At 36.5% G+C, this 20,151-nt stretch overlaps 1 protein-coding gene across 2 annotated transcripts in view; it reads left to right on the top strand.

Annotated features, from left to right (window-relative positions):
• Positions 1 to 20,151, top strand: part of PRMT3 (protein arginine methyltransferase 3) — a 110,083-nt gene that overhangs the window by 58,726 nt on the left and 31,206 nt on the right. For both annotated transcript variants that reach the window (XM_024558755.4, XM_024558754.3), the window contains exons 12-13: positions 10,799 to 10,986; positions 12,988 to 13,074. In XM_024558755.4, coding sequence (XP_024414523.3) covers positions 10,799 to 10,986; positions 12,988 to 13,074 — 275 coding nt within the window. The remainder of the gene's footprint in view (positions 1 to 10,798; positions 10,987 to 12,987; positions 13,075 to 20,151) is intronic.

Raw genomic sequence — 20,151 nt, 5'->3', positions numbered from 1 at the left:
ATTTTAATAGGAGTGGCAAGGAAAACTCTAAGGCAGAAGGGTGGCAAAGTGGGAATGGGGAAACTAGAAGAATAGTGCTACAAATATTGCAACACATTTGAAGCCCCAGTAATTAAAATAATGTTCTATTGGCTCTTGAATAGACAGATGAGTTGAACAGAATAGAAAATCCTGATATAGACCCAAGAATATTTATGTTACATATTAATTGAGGGAATAACTTACTGTAGCTCATTTTGTTGAGACAATTGGGTAGCCTTCTTTGTAAAAGAAAAATGGTAATGTTTAAGTTGAATCCACACTATTAAATGAGTCAAAGCTAAATTAAAAAAGAAACAGTAAAAATACTAGCAGGAAACACAGGTGTATTTCCTTACACACTTGGGTGAAGGGAGTTTTCTGTATAAGAACTTAGAACTCGTATACTGTAGAAGAAAGATTGATAAACTTGATTATATCTAAGTGAACTATAAATGGCAGGGTATGCCATACACAGAGTCACAGAGAAGCTACAGATTGAAAAAAAAATTGCAGTTATCACCCACCAAAAGCTAATCACCTAACACAGAAATGGATGCTACAAATAAATAGATCACAAACCCAATAGAAAATTAGGCAAAGAAGTGAATGGCAGCTCACAGAAAAGGAAATAGATGACGCCTGTTTAAACATGTGTTTAGTCTCTATTTTGTTAAGAAAATCTCCATTCTAAGAAATCTCTGCCTTACTGAAGATTACACAGAATTTTCCTGTGTTTTCTTGGAGAAGCTTTAGCTTTTACATTTAGGTCTGTGATTCATTTCAAGTTAATTTTTGTGAATTTTGGGGGTAAGAGTAGATGTTAATGTTTTTCATCATCTCTTGGTGGCAACCAATTGGCCATTTACAAGTGGGTCTGCGTCTGTATTCAGTTTGTTCAATCTGTAAGGCTGCCTTTCCACCAATACTATACGTTCTTAGTTGCTGTAATGTTATCTAAGTATTGGTATCAGGTAAAGGGAGTGCTTCATCTTTCTTTTCATTTTATAAAGTTCTCTTTAACTTCTGTTGGCATTGCTTTGTAATTTTTAATTAGAGCTCTTGCACATCTTTTGTTAAATTTGTTCTTAATATTTGGATTTTTTATTATTCTTATAATTGGACATGTTGTAAAAATTATATATTTACTGATTATACAGTTGTCCTGATTTTCCCCCTTTGCCCCCCTCCACCCAGCACCCCCCACTCCTTCAGGCCGTCCCCCCCACCATTGTTCATGTGTATGGGTCATTTGTGTAAGTTCTTTAGCTACTCCATTTCCTATACATCCCCATGGCTATTCTGTAACTACTATTTGTACTTCTTAATCCCCTCACTTCTTCACCCATTCCCCCACATCCCCCTCCCATCTGGCAACGATCAAAACCCTCTCCATCCGTGATTCTGTTGCTGTTCTTCTTTGCTTAGTTTGTTTTTTGGATTCAATTGTTGATAGATTTGTATTTTTTGCCATTTTAATGTTCATAGTTTTGGTCTTCTTTTTCTTAAATAAGTCACCTTAACATTTCATATAATAACAGTTTGGTGATGATGAACTCCCTTAGTTTTTTCTTGTCTGGGAAGCTCTTTATCTGTCTTTGATTCTAAATGATAGTTTTGCTGAGTAGAGTAATCTCGACTGTAGGTCCCTGCTTTTCATGACTTTGAATATTTCTTACCAGTCCCTTCTAGTCTGCAAAATTCCTTTTGAGAAATCAGCTGACTGTCTTATGGAAACTCCCCTGTAGGTAACTAATTTATTTTCTCTTGCTGCTTTTAAGATTCTCTTTTTATCTTTACCCTTTGGCACTTTACTTACTGATGTGTTTTGGAGTAGGCTTCTTTGCATCTATCTTGTTTGGGACTCTATGTGCTTCCTGGTCTTACATATCTATTTCCTTCACCAAATTAGGGAGGTTTTCTTTCATTATTTTTTTGCAAATAGATTTCCAGTTCTTGCTCTTTCTCTTTTCCTGGCACCCCTGTGATGCGAATGGTGGCCCTCTTAAAGTTGTCCCAGAGGCTGCTTATACTATCCTCACCCTTTTGGATTCGTTTTCTTCTTGTTCTCATTGGTTCTTTTTTGCTTCCTTATGGTTCCCTATCATTGATTTGATTCTTGCTTTATCCACTCTATTGTTGTTTCCCTGTAAATTGTTCTTTATTTCACTTAGTGTGCCCTCCATTTCTGACTGGCCCTTTTTTATGCTGCTGAGGTCCTCACTAAGTTCCTTGATAATCTTTATAACCAGTGTTTTGACCTCTGCATCTGATAGATCGCTTATCTCGATTTCGTTTAGCTCTTTTTCTGGAGTTTTGATCTGTCCTTTCATTTGGTCCATGTATTTTTGTCTCCTTGTTTTGGCAGCCTCTCTGTGTTTGCTCCTGTGTATTATGTAGAGATACTTGGACTCTGTCTTGGTTGTGTGGCCTAATGTAGTAGCTGTCCTGTAGTGTCCAGTGGCACAGCCTCCCCTATCACCCAAGGTGGGTACTCAAGGTGTGCCCTTTGTGTGGGCTGAATACACCCTCCTCTTGTAGTAGTTGAGCCTTGGTTGCTGTTGGCAGATCAATAGGAGGGATTTACCTAGGCCAGCCAGCTGCAGGGATTGGCTGTGACCACTGACTACCAAATGCTGCCCCCTGTGGAGGATCAGCTGTGCAGGGGCAGGGTGGTGGTGCCCCAATGTGGTCTGTAGCTGTCCACTGGGTGCGCTGGCCCTGGGGTTCCCAAGGTGTGCCAGCCAAGGTCAGCCTCCACCTGTATTTTGTGCAGGGCCTCCCTGCCTGAGCTGTAAAGCAATCTGAGATGGCTGCTTCTTGTGCTGGGCTTGGAGATTCCCAGGCAAAGCCAAGCTGAATCTAGGCTGGCTGCTGCTAGTGCTGGGCCTGGGACTCACTGAGGCCAACTGTTGCTTGTTTGATAGAATCTAGGAAGTTGTGAAGGGAGCCAAGACCAGACATTCTAATGGAAAAGCAGCTTGGGTGGGCCTGTAAGTTGGGTGGGGCAGTCTCTGGGGATCTCCAAGGCAGGGCAAGCAGTGTTAGCCAAGTTGATGGAGTCTCAGATATGGCACCAGCTTGCGGGCTCTGTTGGGGAGAGTTTAGAAAAGGCCTTGATGCCAGAGACTTCCATTTCACCCTGTATATCACTGGTGCCTTTCAAGCTGCTACCCTGGTGCTGGAGCTCACATGAAGTGAGTCTGGGTAGGTGAGTTTGTGTTTAGGTTCTTAAGAGGAACTGCTTGGACTTCAGAAGTTTCTTCCACCAATCAATCCCCACTGGTTTTTGCAGCCAGAAGTTGTGGGGACATCTTCTGGTAACTGGAACCCTGAGTTGGGAGGCCTGGTGTGGGGCTGGGACTCCTTGCTCCCTAAATATCCCCCCTGAATTCTTATGCACCATATGTCATTGGGGGACCAGCCTGTTCAGACTCTGCGCCTCTCCTACCAGTCTAGATAGGTGTGGTTTCTTTAATTCCGTAGTTGTCAGACTTCCATTCAACTCGACTTCTGGTGGTTCTGAGTGATGGTTGTTCTATATTTTGTAATTTTGATGTGGTTGCACAAAGAGGTGAGCCATGTTTACCTCTGTCATTTTGACATGCTGTCATTTTGACCGGAAGTCTCAGTTGGACATTTTAAACTTTCATTTGTCAGTTGGTTTGCTCCTTGTATAAAAATATTGGGTTGGCCAAAAAGTCTGTTTAGTTTTTTCCATGAAATAAAAGACACATTTTTCATTTTCACTATTAAATTTATTGATTTGGATATTTTTAGTATGTTGGCTATCTCCTGCATGGCATAACACTGATTGTTCTCAATTAATGTCTTGATTTGATCACTGTCAACTTGCACTGGTCTTCCCGACTGTGGAGCATCGTCCAGCGAGGACTCTCCAGTGGGAAACTTGACCAACCACTTTTGACGCGTTCGATCACTTACAGCACCTTCTCCTTACACTGCACAATGTTTTTGTGTTTTTATCTTCTTGAAATAATAAAGCATAACATGCCAAAAATGTTGTGTATTTTCTTCCATCTGCAATATTAAAATGGCTACACAAAAATTCACAAATTTTGATAAGTTTTTTTAAAAATGCAGACTAATATGACCGCTTTCACAATACAACCTAACAAAATTGTTTCAAATGAAGTTAAAGATGACTAAGTGCTACTAGAGCCATTTTATGGGAAAAAACAGATGAACTTTTTGGTCCACGCAATATAATTGATTTTTGTTTATTAACCTTGTACTCTGTGACCTTGCTAACTTTACTTACTAGTTCTAGTAGTTGTTTTATAAATTCTGTAGGCTTTTTTATGTGAATATTCATGTGCAAATAGGGACAGTGTACTTCTGTCATTCCATACTTTCTACCTTTATTTCTGGCCTATAACTCTTTCAATAAAATAGGAAACAATAAGTCCATTGAGATACAAATAAATAAATGGATAATCTGAAAGTTATATTAAGAGTGGGATATTTACCTAGTTTCAAAGAACCTCACCACAAACTATCTTTTAATTACAATAGGGAAGAGAGTAAATATAGTGTAGAAGCCTAGCAAACTCCACTTAAGACATGTAATCAGGGTTCACATCCTCAGGAACGGAACACATTGAAATTGTGAGCTGATGGGAGCACATAGAAATAATTCATTTCTTTGATTCTTAAAACTGGTAGTAGTTTTTTGAAATTAGAATTACTGCATAGAAATTTTAGGGGCCCATTAAAGGAGACATCTTCCACATTACTGGAAAAGAATGTCATTTTTACTGCCTTTCTTTACAAGCAACATGAAAGGTTCCCCCCCCACACACACATACACACACACACACACACAGTTTAAATGGGGTCCTTCAGAATATGCATCTTCTCTGAGCTATAGCCATCAAAATCATAAAGTTGAGGAATATGTCCAATACAACACAAAATTACTAAGGCATTTCCTAACTCACTTTTCTAATTTGGACAGACCATCATAATCACTGGGGCCTTTTATTAAAAATACAGATGTTCAGGCCCCACATCAGAGCCTTTTGAACCAAAGCTAGTGGAATACTCCTGCTTTAAGAATTTATTAATGCCCTGGCTAGCATGGCTCAGTGGTTGAGTGTCGGTCAGCGAATCAAAGGGTCGCCGGTTCAATTCCCAGTCAGGGCACATGCCTGGGTTGCAGGCCAGGTTCCCCGTAGGGGGCGCATGAGAGGCAACCATAGATTGATGTTTCTCTTCCTCTCTCCCTCCCTTCCCCTCTCTAAAAATAAATACAATCTTTTAAAAAAAATTTATTTACAATGCATGTTTCCCGCTGCATAGATCAAGGTTCTTGTTGGAAAAAATAAAAATCTACCCTGGCTTTTGAACAGAGAAGGAATTTATTAAAAGGATAGGGTAGGTTAAAAGTTACTGTGAGAACTAGAACACCAGACTGTAAGGTTATACAGTCAGGAGCAATGCTGAAAATTACGACATAGTACCGGTGTAGAAGTGATACCACTTCTAATGCTGAGCACTGTCTAACAGTTTGCATTGCTGATCTCACCAATAGTAGGTGTTGCTGCCTCTGAAGGAAGACAGAGCTTTAGTTGCTTATCATTAGTGGGGCCCAACTTATGTGCACATGACTGGCCTGCAAGGGAGGGAGGGAGGGAGGGAAAGCAAGTCTGTCATTTTTTAGCTTCTGTAGAGGGTACCAGGCCTGACTCATTATAGGGAATTTCATACACAATTCAGAAGGAGGCAGCAAAATAGAGCACAGATATATACTTATTGACTGATACATCTGTGCCTCTCAGAGATTTTACATTGGAAGCCTGGTCTACACTACTAAGAAATTGCCTCTCTTACAAATTCCAGATTTGCAAATGTGCTTCCCTTGTCATTTCCCTCTGTGGAAAACTGAGCCGCACAGTTCAGTCGCTAGTCTCTAATTTCTGCTTAGTTGCTTTCCTATTTAGTGTTCTTTTTGTCCGTCATCTCTTTTCTTTACTCAGAACAAAGCGCAACACTTCCATTTTCCTCACTTTGCCCTGAAATTTTATTAACTCCAGTTTTTCTCAACCCTTTTCTCCTCTTCCTCTTTCTCTTCCAAGGAGTGTCCATTTAACTTAGGAAAATGGTGTTTCTCATTCTCCTTCATTTGAAAAGTGTAAAGTGTGGCACAATAGGAAGCACATAGACTTTGCAGTTAGACCTGAAGTTGAATCCCTACTTTGGCAATTGACTAGTTATCTAGTTAGCTGATTAGGACCAATAATTTGGGCAAGTTAGTTTCTCTCTCTTAACTTCAGTTTCCTTTTCTGTAAAATGAGGATTATAATCTTACTTTATAGAATCAGTCAAAAGCCTAAATGGCTTGACATAACATAGTTAATAAATGTTGATTTCCCTCCTGAGTTACGGCTGGTAAATGTGAGGTTAGTGTTAGGTGTTTAATTTATAACAGTGGGAAATGAACTTAAGCATCACGGTATTAACACCGGCCTTTTGTACAGCACCTGACTTTTACATAGCTTATTTCAGTGTGCCGGCAGCCAGTGGCAGCGATTCATAGTGCTTGAGAGGTTTCCTTAGTACTTCCGTAATTCACTGTCTACTTCCTCATCGTCATGTCTGCCTTTTTCACATTTACTATTTTCATTTCTTTCAGTGATATTGCAGTAGTATCAACTTTTACTTTTTTCTAATAGTACATAATTTTTCAGTACATATTGCAGCTACCTTTTAGACTAGCTAAGCTTCGATGGTCCTATTCACTGTTGTAAATTAATGATGGGAAAATGTTTTCAATTTCCAAATAAGTATGTTTTTTAAGATACCCTTATTATGTAAACTGGAAGTTAATTTTTTAAAGCTTATTCAACTCCCAAGTGTAGTGACTTAGTGACTTAGTAGTACATTTTTTTCTTATGTATATTGATCATTTTATCATTGACTTATGTCATTCAAATCTTCTCTGTAATTTTCACATATATTGTGAAAGAAGTTTAGTTTTACTTTTATCTCCTTTGTTCTAAACATTTTACTCTCTTGTTCCATGCAAGCACTGATGCTCATGTTTACTAGGAAATTGCTTCTTTATGCATCTCAGTCTTATCCTTTAGTGTCCAAAAGTTTGCGAGGCGTTTTCCATCTTTATCTATTCACCATGTGAGCTGCTGTAGTGACAAATGGGTTCTGGGCAGTGAATCGAGAAGGACACAGATGTCAAAGCTGCGCATTTATAAATGGTCTGTTAAGAGGGTTCGTTTGTCCAATCAGCGCTTTGTTAATTTCACCTACGTGAAGGAATAATTATTCAATTATGCTTCTATCTGACAAAAATCAAATGACAAATGTGACAGAATGTGAAGGTAAAGGGTTAGTCAGGGTTCTGGCAGGTGGCCCAACATTTTAGCTAGTTGTGAGGAGGTGGATATAGAACCAAACTGACCTAAAACACTAATTAAAATTCCTTTATGAATATTCATAGAGCTTACTAACAAAAATAATTTCATTTCTAAATTCTAACAAATACAAAAACAATGTCTCTGTACCTTTGTGAAATATGATTAGCTTGAAAATATACCTCAGCACTAGAAAAAGTAAAAATCATATTTCTCTTTAGATTGTTTCTTTTTATTACCACCATATTTTCAAAACTTTTTAAATTACTTTCAGTGAGATGTCACTTCTCCCTATGAAAAACTCATCCTTAATTCTCACTAGTAATACCAGTGCTTGATAGATACAGAGTCAGAAGTTTGGATATTTTTTCTACCAAAGAGCAGATAGTAAATATTTTCAGCTACGTAGGCCATACAGTTTCTGTCCCAAGTACTCAACCTTACCACAGTAACAGCCATAGACCCGAGGCAGGTAGATGAGTGTGGCTGTGTTTCAGCTAAATTTCACTTACAAAAACAGGCAATGGGCTGAATTTGACCCATGGTCTGTAGTTTGCCAACTCCTGATACAGAGGCTGATGATATTTTTTAATTTCACTAAGATTTTAATAATAGTCTAAAACAGAAGGGCTCCATGAACTACGCTAAGTAAGTTGAATGTCTGCACTCCAGGGGATGTTCGGTTCTCACAGACTGCATGTGGGTGGCGCTCTCTGACGTGGTACAATATGGTGGCCCTGATAATACTGCCCCGATCCATTTCTTTCTCCTCTTTATCAGGAGCATCTGTATCTGGCCTGCTGCCTGTTTTTGTCGATAATGTTTTATTGGAACGTAGCCATGCTCATTTGTTTATGTATTGTCTGTGGCTGCTTTCAACTACAGCCGCAGAGAGGAGTAGTTTCAGCAAACACCATATGGCCTGCAAAAACCTAAAATAGTTACTTTATAGAAAATGTTTCCTGACCCCTCGTCTATACCCTTATTGTCATCCTTTTCAAAGATGAATTGACAGGGCATAATGTGGAAACACTTCTATGATTGTCTTACTAAGTCCCATTAAGGGTGCATAAAGAAGTTTCCAAATATATAAAGTTGCTTCAGAATTCTGTTTCTTCAGTGCGTCTCATCTTAACGATCTGGTTTAAGAAACTTAACATACTTTCCTGTAGCTGATAGTCTTGCTGGGCTAGCATTTTCAACACCAAAGCAGTTACTTGGAAGAATTTGTGTCAACCAGGAATCTAAGGACAGGCAAGAAGTTTACCACGTCTGAGGAGGAAGAGGAGAGTAGAAGTATCTGAATCGTCAGGGCAGTAGACTCCAGCGCAGGTGCAGCTCCCACGTCTGCCTCACAGGCCCCGCAGGGAGGGCGCGAGAAACCTCTTATCAATGGCACGGCCCCAAGTCTTTTCTCTGAGTATCTCCCACGTCAGGTGTGGAAGAAGCAATTGCTTTGATGCCAGCAGACCTTATCATGGGCTTTATTTGGAAGATAATTTAGCGCTACTGTCATTGAATAATAAAATTCCTAAGGCTGTGGATAGAAACAAAGTTTGGGGGAAGGTGAGAGTTATTTCTCTACCACTTAAGTTTGAAGGCTAGTTAATAGTCATGAAATTATTTCTTTTGTGCATTTCTTTGGTACATGTGTACTTGCTTTCAATTTGTTGGGAGGTGAAAATGTGATTTATATTTTAATTCATGATACATGTGGATATATTTGAAGGACCAAGTTAATTTTGTTAGTCAAAAATCAGTATTATTTTAACATTTTTGTTATAAAGACTTATACTTGTTATTAGAGGAAAGTTTCTACCTGCATCACTCTCTTCCCTTACCACTCTTAACACTCTTGGTTTTCTTCTTACTTCTGTGATGCCGGACTCTGAGCCATTTCTTCTCAACATCCTTTTCCCCTACTCATCTCTTACATTCTGGTATCTTCGTGCACTCTCCCTAGGTAGTCTCACGAGCACCCAACACTGAAGACACTTCCATTTATATGCTCATCCTAAATTCATATCTTGAACCCAGATCATCTCTTTTGAATTTCAGACCTGTGTATTCAGCTGTTTACTGGATATTTTGACCCGTTTGTCTCATAAGCATTAAATCCTCACATGCCTCTTGAATCTGCCCTTATTTACTCCCTATTATAATGGTTAATACCACACTGTGCTTAACAAGGATCATCCTTGATTCTCTTCCCTCTTCCTCACCTCCACAACCAGCCACTCTTAAGTCTTATGAGTCTACCTCCTAAATAGCCCTTGAATGTATCTCCTTTCCATTCCCACAGCCATCACTCTACTTCAGATCACCTGGATTATTACATCTGTCTCTTATTTTGTCTCTTTGTCTTACATACTCCCTTTCATTCTCCACATTGCTCTCCAGAAGACGTTTCTAAAACCAAAATCAGTTTAAATTGCCACCCTATGTAATTTTTTTCACTGGCTTGTCATTATTCTTAGAATCCAATCCAGTTTACTGATGTCATTTGCCTCCATGTTATTTGGATTCCTACTTACCTTTGTAGCCTTATATCTCACTGTTTTTCTCAAATTGGAGTGTATATTAATAGTGACTGTGTATGTACCCTGCTCGATCTACCTAGAACACTCTCTCCCTACCCACTCCTAACTTAACTTGGTCTTTAGTTCTTATCTTACATAATAATATTCCTGTACTCCTTCTATAGCCGAATCTGAATTAGCTATTTCTGTGAGCTCCTTTAGTACCTTATACTTCTCCTTTCTTAGTATTTATTACCTCACACATAATTGCCCATTTATTTGTCAAAAATGTCTAAATATAAGTTTCTTGAGAGTAGGGACATATATCCATAAACTAGAATAAGTTATCTGATACATATTTGATGCTCATTATTACTTCTCTTTTATAATAAATAAGAGATGATCATATGAACTGGTCTACACAACCATACGTCTCCATCACATGATCTTTTTTATATGTCACATAATCTTTTTAAATGATTTGTCTCTTTCTTCATGTTTCAGAGGAATATATAAAGATCTAGTACCTTTTTAAAGTCAGCATATTGTAAGTTTAATATTAACAAATATGTTCATTTCAGGATTATCTAATTAGGCTGACTTTTTAAATTATTTTAATAGTAACCAATTAGTGAAATCCTTATTTCAATCATACATTCATAATAATAGAAATCTTTTTTTCTTAAAGATTTTTTCAAAGATTGAACTTGGTTATTTTCCTTGATTTACAGCTTCATAAATCCCTCATTGCTAGTAATCAATACTAGTAATCCATACTAATAGATTTAGTATTTATATTTAGTCTTAAAAAATTCCTTTTTGTAATGAAGAGAGACAATGCTAAATTGTTTGGTGTTTCATTTCTTGCAGTCTACCCCGATATTTGCACTATCAGTCTTGTGGCAGTAAGCGATGCGCATAAACATGCTGAGAGAATTGCTTTTTGGGATGATGTATACGGCTTCAACATGTCCTGCATGAAGAAAGCAGTTATTCCAGAAGCTGTTGTGGAAGTTTTAGATCCAAAGACTCTTATTTCAGACCCTTGTAGTATTAAGGTAGGTGTTTTACCAATTTTATTTTCTTTAACACTATTGCCGCCTTTCTCAGATTTCATTTATGAGTTTAGTATTTGAAATTAATGTCGATTTTATATGTGGTCGTTCAAACAGTAATTATTCTTCTTGTTTTAATCAGTCTAAAACAACTTAAAGTTGTAATATTTACCACTTGACTGTATCATCCTTTGAAGTCACTTCTCTTCATATATTGAAGTTCCTTAGACTCAGGGGTTCAGTCGTTGACTTACTGAAGGTGAAAGTCCTGATACATAGATATATAGATACATAGATATACAGATATATAGATATATGTAGTCATTTCTGCTTCACCACTACCGCCTGACTTTATTCTAGCTTCTCTTTTATAGCCAGATAATTCGTTCATATCCTATATTCCACACAATTTAGCTTCTCTTACTCAAATTTCTTCCAGCCCTTTCAGAGTAATTATAATGAATTTGTTAATGAAACTAAAGTCCTACTATGTTCAGATTTGCCAGTTAATTTCTTTGGTGTTTTAGTATCTTATTCTTCACCTTGTATATATCTACTTTTACTATAAAGTTTGTTATGTCAGATTTACATAGGTTGAATAATAACATATTGCTTTTCTTAAAAACTCCTTAATTTGTTTCAATTAGATAAATAAATGTAGCTTGTTTAGTTTTTGGTTCAAACATTGTCTCTTTTCACTCACACTTACTTTCACAGCATCAGTAATTGTTCTCTGCACAAGGAAGATACTCAGTAAATGTTTATTAATTTTCTTAAATGGATAAAATATTTAAAATTAGCATAGACTAATAAACATGTAAAGTTTTTCCACAAGAGCAAGCTGATTAAAATTGCATTCAGCTCTTAAGAAAAAAAAATACAGCTGGGATAATGATTATAGGACTGTTTAGTGCTCTGGTACTGATAGTAGGGGATTGGTTTGGATTCTTTGGCTCAGGGGTAGGTGTGTACAGTTACAGCCAACTCAACCCTAAGGCTGAGCAGAAAGAGGAGGGCTGTCATGGGGGAGGGGAAGGCTTATTTCTCTCTCTAGTGCTCTCTTTGCTTAAATGCCAAAAAACCTATGAGTAAACAGTTGAAATAGAAAATTTGGAACTGAAAAAATGAAGGTGTTTAAGAAATATACCCTTTCTATTTTTTTAAACATTAATAAGTTATTTGTTTGTTCCCTTAGGTAAATACAGTTTGTTCTATGTTTCTAATCCCCCTACAAATAAAAGGCAGCTACTTTGTAACTTTTCAGTTTTCTCAGACTCTTCAAAAAGAGTAATGTCTCAGGTGTATAGTCCTGTGAATTATGTTCACTGTGTTATAATCTGCTCATAGCAAGTCAGCTGTTGACAGCCTTTGTAGCTTACTCTGGTCACACTGCTCTAGCTGACTGTGTGTGCTCTCCACAGTAAAATGGAAAAGGGCTTGGACCAGGACAGATTGGGAAAATAAGGATATTTGGCCATTTGTTTTAGTTGAATCATCACAGTTGGTTTTGCTAACAAACTTATTTTCAAATGCAGTTACAAATGAATTCTAAAACACCTTGTCCTTTTCATTAGTATGTTTTCAAGTTGGCATTTCCTATAAAAATATTCACTGTTATCACAGAATTTATAGCAAATATATACCACTAGTGGTATACAAAATTTTAGTTGTAACACAGAAAAACATTTTTTATTTGAAAGTACTTCAGCATGTCTTAGAAAAAACTTTAGCACATCAGAACCATGATTTGCTATATACTACTATTCTTAGAAGAAGTCCAAGTAAAAAATACTAATTTGACTTAAAGAAAAACTAACTAAATGACAGTGCTAGTAGTCCCTACATTTGGAAACATCCCAAAAGTGGAGTGTAAATGATTAAAATTTGCAAAACATTTGTTTACAGTAATCCTTTTTGCATAAAAGGAAGCATTTATCTGTTTGTTTTGGTTTTGTTTTTACGAGTTTTACTAAATTATTTCCTCTACTCTTTTTTGGTGTGCAGCGTATAGATTGCCACACGACATCTGTCTCAGATTTGGAGTTTTCTTCGGATTTCACCCTAAGAACCACACAGACGTCCCTGTGCACGGTAAGCTGTCCCACCCCACCTTCACAGACCTCCCCGGCAGTGTAGCTGATTGTCAGGCTACTGAACGAATTAGCGAATTAGCGCTCTTGTGATAAATGGAAAAGATTATTGCCTTTGACAGTCTGTCTTTGCCTTTGTTAAGCTATTGAATAGATCTGTTATAATAGGTCAGTAGACTTCAAAAAAGTTAGTTTAGTCCAGAAGAGAAAGTATTAGGAAACCATGTTTACACAATTATTTTTCTTTATAGATTATTCCTTTTTACCTATTATGTAATTAATTGAGAGCACTCAGCTTTATCTTCATAGGCCTAAGTCTACATCCTGCTAACTCTACATCCCAGTAACTCTTACCACTCCACTGAGATGCAAGTAGGATATTAGGTACAACATTTTATATTTATGTGTGAAAAGTAATAAATGATGACTTATCTTTTTTTAAAAAAACAGCCGGGTATAATAGAAAAAACACAGGCTTAAGAAACTTTAGATCTGGATTCACGTTTGGTTCTGCCACTTACTAGTTTGTTACTTTGTTTAAGTTCTCTAGGTAATCTGTACCACAGACTAATCAACTGCTTTAAGAAAAATGGTTGTAGTTCTTTCCATCTTAAAGAACAGTTATAGAGATCAATGAGAAAATATATTTTTTACAGTATATTTCTACAGTAAAATATATTTCTATAGTATAACTAGAAATGTTAGGTTATTAAAATACATTATTTTTTCTTAAGTAATTTCTAAATGTACATTACACTAAGATAATACTTGCCTTTACCAGGAGAGCCTGAATGTTAATAAAATGTGAGCCTTTAAAGTATGAATTTATATAGATGGTATTAATACAAATATATTATTTTAAAAATTAATTATGTAGTCTTTAAAATACTAAATATGTCTTCAATAGTTAAAAATTTTATTGAAAACTGTATTGTCAGAAACTATGGGAAACAGTATAGTCTTGTTAACTTTGACTCCTCAGCCTGACTCTTTTAAATAGTGTGTTCAGATTGTCATACAGAAGATTTTACAGCTTCTTTAAAATTGTTTCAGTTCATTTTTATCCAGTAATTATTTTATATCCAAACAAGTTTAACAGTATGTTTTGATGATGTTTTGAGAAGTTCTTCTTTTAGTTGCAGTTGGTTTTATAATTTTTAAAACTTAAATATCTAGATCCCAAATTTATAATTTTGGATCACCCATTGTATTTATTTACTTAATTGATGAAAAGCAAAATTTCATCCTCCTCCTTAATTTTCCCAAGATTTTCTACTGCTGCTTCAGTAACTGAAATGACATGGTCAGTTGAAATTACAGAGTGAAAGCTTTAACTCCTAAACTTACTCTGTTTTGATATTAGTAATCCTTAAGAGTTAAAAAAGACCTCCTCATTAATGGCAGAAGACTAATCTGTGAGGAATTCTTACATAGAAACGAATTGTCATATCACCAGTATTATTAAATAATATTTCAAATCTGCTTCCAGTGACCTTCACAAATGTAAAACTGTAGTGAAGACTTCAAAAACTTTTTAGTTGTGTGTGTTTTTAAAATTTATATAGACAGATGAGCTTATTGAGTTATATTGAAATGTTCTGTATTTTCTGGGTATTGGTCAGGGTTCTTAGTTTCAGACAGCAGAGTCCAAATCAGCTTGTTGAAGCAGAAAGGGATTTACTAAAGAGAATAAGTTAATTTTCAGACATACTGGGAGAATAAGAGAAAGTACTATATTTTAAGTCTTTAGAGACAACTCCTAGAACCACACCTTAAAACTGGCCTGCTACCAAGCTGCCTCTGTAAAATCGGATGCCCCTGAGTCACTCAGTAAGTGGTAGCCACCACTGACAGCCCTAGAGGAACAAACCCTCTACTACCATCCTGTTCCTGTGCCCCCACCTTCTCAGACTGGCTGGTTTCTTCTTACAGACCCTTATTTGCGCATCCACTTAGCTAGATTGTATTGTGCGCAATAGTGTGTGCAATAGAGTTTCATAACACACATATGGAATTATTTTTTATTTCCCATTATTTGGGATAGCGTAGAAGAAGCTTTATGTTAAAAATTGCATTTATCCTTCGATGATCTTAGTTTTAGTGTACATATTTAAACGAGTAAAATGGAAACAAAACAAGAAAAAAACAGGAGAAGTATGTTTAATTCAAAGATTATCAAAATTTTTGTATTGAAGAATAATGTATCAAATTGTACAGGGACAATCAGAGTTCCATAAGGAAAAGAAATCAGAAGCAAACTGTTATCTTGCATCTGTAAAGAACCTTTTAGATTCACATTTTTATTTCCAACTTGCCTGAATGGTTTTAATGTAAAACTCTGGAAATAAGGCAGGCATAGGGTTTGGGCGGAGGTGGCAGGGTGTGGGAGTGGATTTGTATGTGTCTGACTACTGAAGGACACAGTTCTATAACTGACCTTGAGAGGAGTATACAGTTTAAAACCATATTTATTGGATGCATGCCAGGCACTGAAGATACAAATTTTAGTACTTAGTATTCAATGTTAACTCTTCAGAGATTATCCATTCAAGTAATTAGTCATTATCAGTTGTCTTCCCATGGTGATAATATCTCATAGTCATGGAACATTTGATGTCAGGCAATGTGCTGATCACTTTAAAAGCATTATTTCATTTAGTCCTCATAGTAACCATTTGAAGTGGGTACTAATATTACTCCCCATTTTATGGGTGAATCAGAAAATTAACCACTATGAAGTTTTACTTATGAAATGTCTTTACTCTTTTCTGACCTAAAAAACCTTCTTGGTGGGATGTACCAACTTTCAAAGGAGCATAGAGGAATGTTATGAAAGAGATACTCTAGGTGTGGAAGAACTGAGGTTGCATATTACATTTGAATCAGATTTGAAAAATTTTATTGTTGACCAGGAGTCTAGCAGTGGTTGGGAGAGAGAGGGAAAGAGAATGTGTATGATCAAAATGTGCTCTTCCTCAGCAATAGGACTGACAGGTTAATATGATAAAATAAGTTACACATCCTTTTCATAGCAGAGAAAATAGATCTCTGAAGTTTTGTTTTCTTTATACCTTTAGAGTAAGCTTGTAGTTGTTTGTTTGAGCATCTACATTTTTTAGAATTTTCCTTTCCTTCCCAGCATGCTTGCTCTAGCATGAGTTGTCTAATGCTTTTAGTTTGTTTTCACCATTTGTGAATTCCAACCTACCCACCCATATCCACTCCACCCATTTTGTTCTTTGAGATGGTTACACTCCTTACACTCTTCCCTTACCAACTGTCTGTAGCTGATTATTACACAAACCTAGTCCCTAAGGCTCCTTTTGAATAGATATTTACCTGCTTACTTGGGAATAATTCATAACAAATATATTAAAAAGGATGAGTGCCTAACTGAAACTTTGTTTCTCATTTATGCAGTTAGAAGTATTAGTGAAAGTACTAAAAATAAAAAGCAATGACTGACTTGCTAGAGATGGAGGAAGTTACTTTGGGGAGGAAGAGCTGTGGCTTTTTTAGATGGAGTGAAGAAATATCCAGTTTTGTATTGCTAAGTACAAACCTACAAAGATATATATATGAAATGTTTTTTCTTGTGCTCGAAATTTGAACAGGTAGCTTAAAAATAAGATGGAAAATTTCTCTGCATAATTAAGCTGATTTTAAGTATATGCATAGCCATTTATTTCTTAATGAGATTCTAAATTTGTGGCTTAATTCAAATATTAGAGAAAATTGGATTTTTCAAAGTAACAAGAAGCTAAGAACACCCCCTTTGCACTTAATTGCAATAGCACGTGTGCCATAGACTGGTAGTGTTTTTAGATGGCTTTCTCAAGTTCGTTAGAATCTTTCATGAAAAACATCTTTTCTTTGCAGTCTCCCTCACCAGCACAAACACAGACTCACACACATAACACCCACCAAAGCAGAAATTTGATAGCACTTTTAGTTTAGTGTTGTACATTAACAAACTTTAACATGGTGTGGTATTTATATATACATGTCTTTAGCTTGGTTGTCTATAATGGTTAAAGGACGATTTTCCAATGAATACTAGTAATACATACATACATAGCAATTTTGTGAGCATTTTTTTGATATTATATGGTATTATTGACAGTTTAGGTCAAACCACCTTTTCTTTTATGATGAGGTATGAAGGTTTAAGTAGCAACTGACTTCTGTCATATCAGCCTGCCTAACCTTGCAGGAAATGTACAATAAAGTCCATCATTTTAATGGAAGGTTTATAGGTTTTCGAAAGCAAATGATTTAAGGCTGAACAGTGTGGAACTAATACGTTTTATCTTGTGAGTTCTCGTTTATTTTTAATGGTGTTTGTGTAATCATGTAATGTTCTCTTTATGTTCCAGCAGCATTGTATTAGCGTCTGTCATTTTAAGCTCCTTAAAGACATAAACAAGCACTCCTTTTTATAATCCTAGGTATATATTAAATGAGTTTTCATACTGCCTTTTATAGAACAAATCAGTTGTTCACCTTAAAAATGAAAATATTTAAGGTAGTTTTTTATCAAGTTACAGGCTCAGATAACCTGACATGTAAAGATTTCCATTTGATACATCATCTCTTAAAGCAATCATTTTTATATCTTAATTTCAGCACTATATTTTCTCTCATTCTACCTCTTAGCATGCGTTAGAATAATGACTGGTACAGCAGTGTTCAGTTTGTGTAAACTTTCATAAATATATTTGTTTTTAAACCTTACTTAACCAAAGAGTGTTATTTTAGCTAGGCATTTTTCTTTTACTGCAGTTGTTAAAGGTGAACCAATGGATTAAATTAAAAAACAGACTTAAAATTTTTTTCCCTAAAACTTTTTAAAGTTAATTTTTTAATTACAGTTGACATAGAACATATATTAGTTTCAGGTGTACAACATAGTGATTATACATTTATGTAACTTACAAATAGCATACTTTTTTATATTTGTATTTAAAAACCTCTTACAATAAAGACTATTATTTTGGATTTTGTCAAAGTCCATAAATATGAGTACAGTGATATTTGAAAGTTATTTAATTTTTTATTGTCACTCTGAATTTTTTTGGTAGTATAAAATCTATATTAACAGATATTTCAGTTTGCCAAACAAATACTAAACACTGACTGTGTGCCCAGTACTCGCCTGAAATCTATGGACGCCATGCATACACGTCCCAGGGCTGGGAGCCTGTGGAGGCAACCAGTCAGTGTTTCTCTTTCACATCGACGTTTCTCTCTTTCCCTTCCTCTATCTAAAAGCAATGAAAAAATGTTCTTGGGTGAGGATTTAAAAAAAACAAAAAACGAAAAAGCACCCTGGCTGGTGTGGCTCAGTGGGTTGAGCGCCAGCCTGTGAACCCAGAGGTTGCCCATTTGATTTCCAGCTGGGCACACCCCTGGGTTGCGGGCCAGGCCCCCAGCTGCGGGCCAGACCCCCCACGCTAGAAGCACATTGATATTTCTCTCCTCTTTCTCCCTCCCTTCCCCTCTCTCATAAAGTAAATAAATAATTGTTTTTAAACCATAAAACGTACTTCTGTCTTGAAAAGACACTTAATTGGAAGGAGACAGGTGCTAAGAACATTGCGGTGGGGATATGAAGATAGGAATGAAGACGTGGACAGGACGGTCTGGGACGGGGAGCACAGAAAGTAAGTATTTTCTGGAGGAAAAATTATAGTTGGTCGTCAAATTTTACAGCCATTATTCCATAAGGAAAAAAGAAAACTTTGCCCTTCGCACCTTAAAAAAAGATTTTGTTTTTAAACAAAGAAGCCTACTAGACAATATACAATAAACACTTTTATTTTAAATACTGCATATTTTTAGTTCTAGTACTTATGTTTTCATTTTGTTACTCATTTTTAACCAGTTTGATCAATTTTTTAAAAATATAAATTCCTTAACATTTATAATCCTTTTTCAGGGTCTATTTGCAAATTCCCTGAGCCATCTGTGAGGCTGCTTCTGTGGCTTTTTTCTTTTACTTATGGGTAATATTTTTTGTTTCTTCTCATGTTTTGTGATTTTACATTTTACAGTAGACAGTTTATAAAAGAATAGTACCGTAGATTATATGTTCCCCCACAAAAGCCTCCACTTCCCTGCCAGGTAGCTAGGATGAGGAGCTGATGCTTTTGTCTGATGTGGAGTTGAGTTTGGTCAGGACTTTGTTCCACTGTTAGTTTCCAGGGTCTTGAGCTCTGGATCAGGCCTCTTTCTCTTGCCAATTTCCTGGGAACACCATCAAAATAAAGCTGAATTTAGGGGGGAAGACAAAGTCCAGATTTTATGAGGTTTGGGAGCTCTGCTTTTCAGGGGGTCTCTCAATGTGGAGCAGGGGGTTAGAGGGAGAGGAAAGGTCCTGATCTGGATTTGGTGTGGTTCGTTGTCCAGTTGAGAATCGGTGGACACTGTGAAGATTGGGTTTCAAAGTGAAACTTAAACAGTAAACAGACTAGTTGAGTCATCCGTCCTCCTTGAGAAATGCATTTACTCTCAGGACTGGTTGAAAAGTCTCTTGCTCGTATAAATAGGTTTTCTTGAGGTGCCTGAAGCAAAAAATCTCATCTTCTTGGGCAAGAGTTTCTGGAATAACAATAGAGTTGAATAGCAATGTGATGTTAATGATGATGGTAAACTGTGTGGTTGCAGATGATTTTGGCTTTGGGATCTAAGCAGTGAGAGAAAACCTCTCTTCCTGCCTTGGAGCACAGTCACCATCTTCATCCACATTCTCTGTTTGCAGAGAGGACCAGCTCTACCTTTTAGGCTTCTCTGAATTCCTGTGCATCATACTAGCCCAGATCTGGCCATACAGGATTGACTGGGTTCTCCTTGTTCCAGCAAAGTGCCTGTGCTTCTGGCTTTTCCTTTCCCCCCTCCCCATGGACCCAGCATTGACTAAATGCCCTCAGATATGAAAGCCACTCTTTCTGTCTACTCGATTAAGAATGGGGCATCCCTCTCTGAAAATAGTTTATTTAAATTTCTTTGCTTCCAAGACTCTTCTATGGTTTTAATGAAAAATATGATTGTTTAGTTTATCCAGTGTTTTGTTTTTGTT

Source organism: Desmodus rotundus, chromosome 5, assembly GCF_022682495.2.
Source record: "Desmodus rotundus isolate HL8 chromosome 5, HLdesRot8A.1, whole genome shotgun sequence".
NCBI classification, from domain to species: domain Eukaryota; kingdom Metazoa; phylum Chordata; class Mammalia; order Chiroptera; family Phyllostomidae; genus Desmodus; species Desmodus rotundus.
The sequence above is the reverse complement of the archived record's forward strand: the minus strand, read 5'-3'. Positions and strand labels throughout refer to the sequence as shown.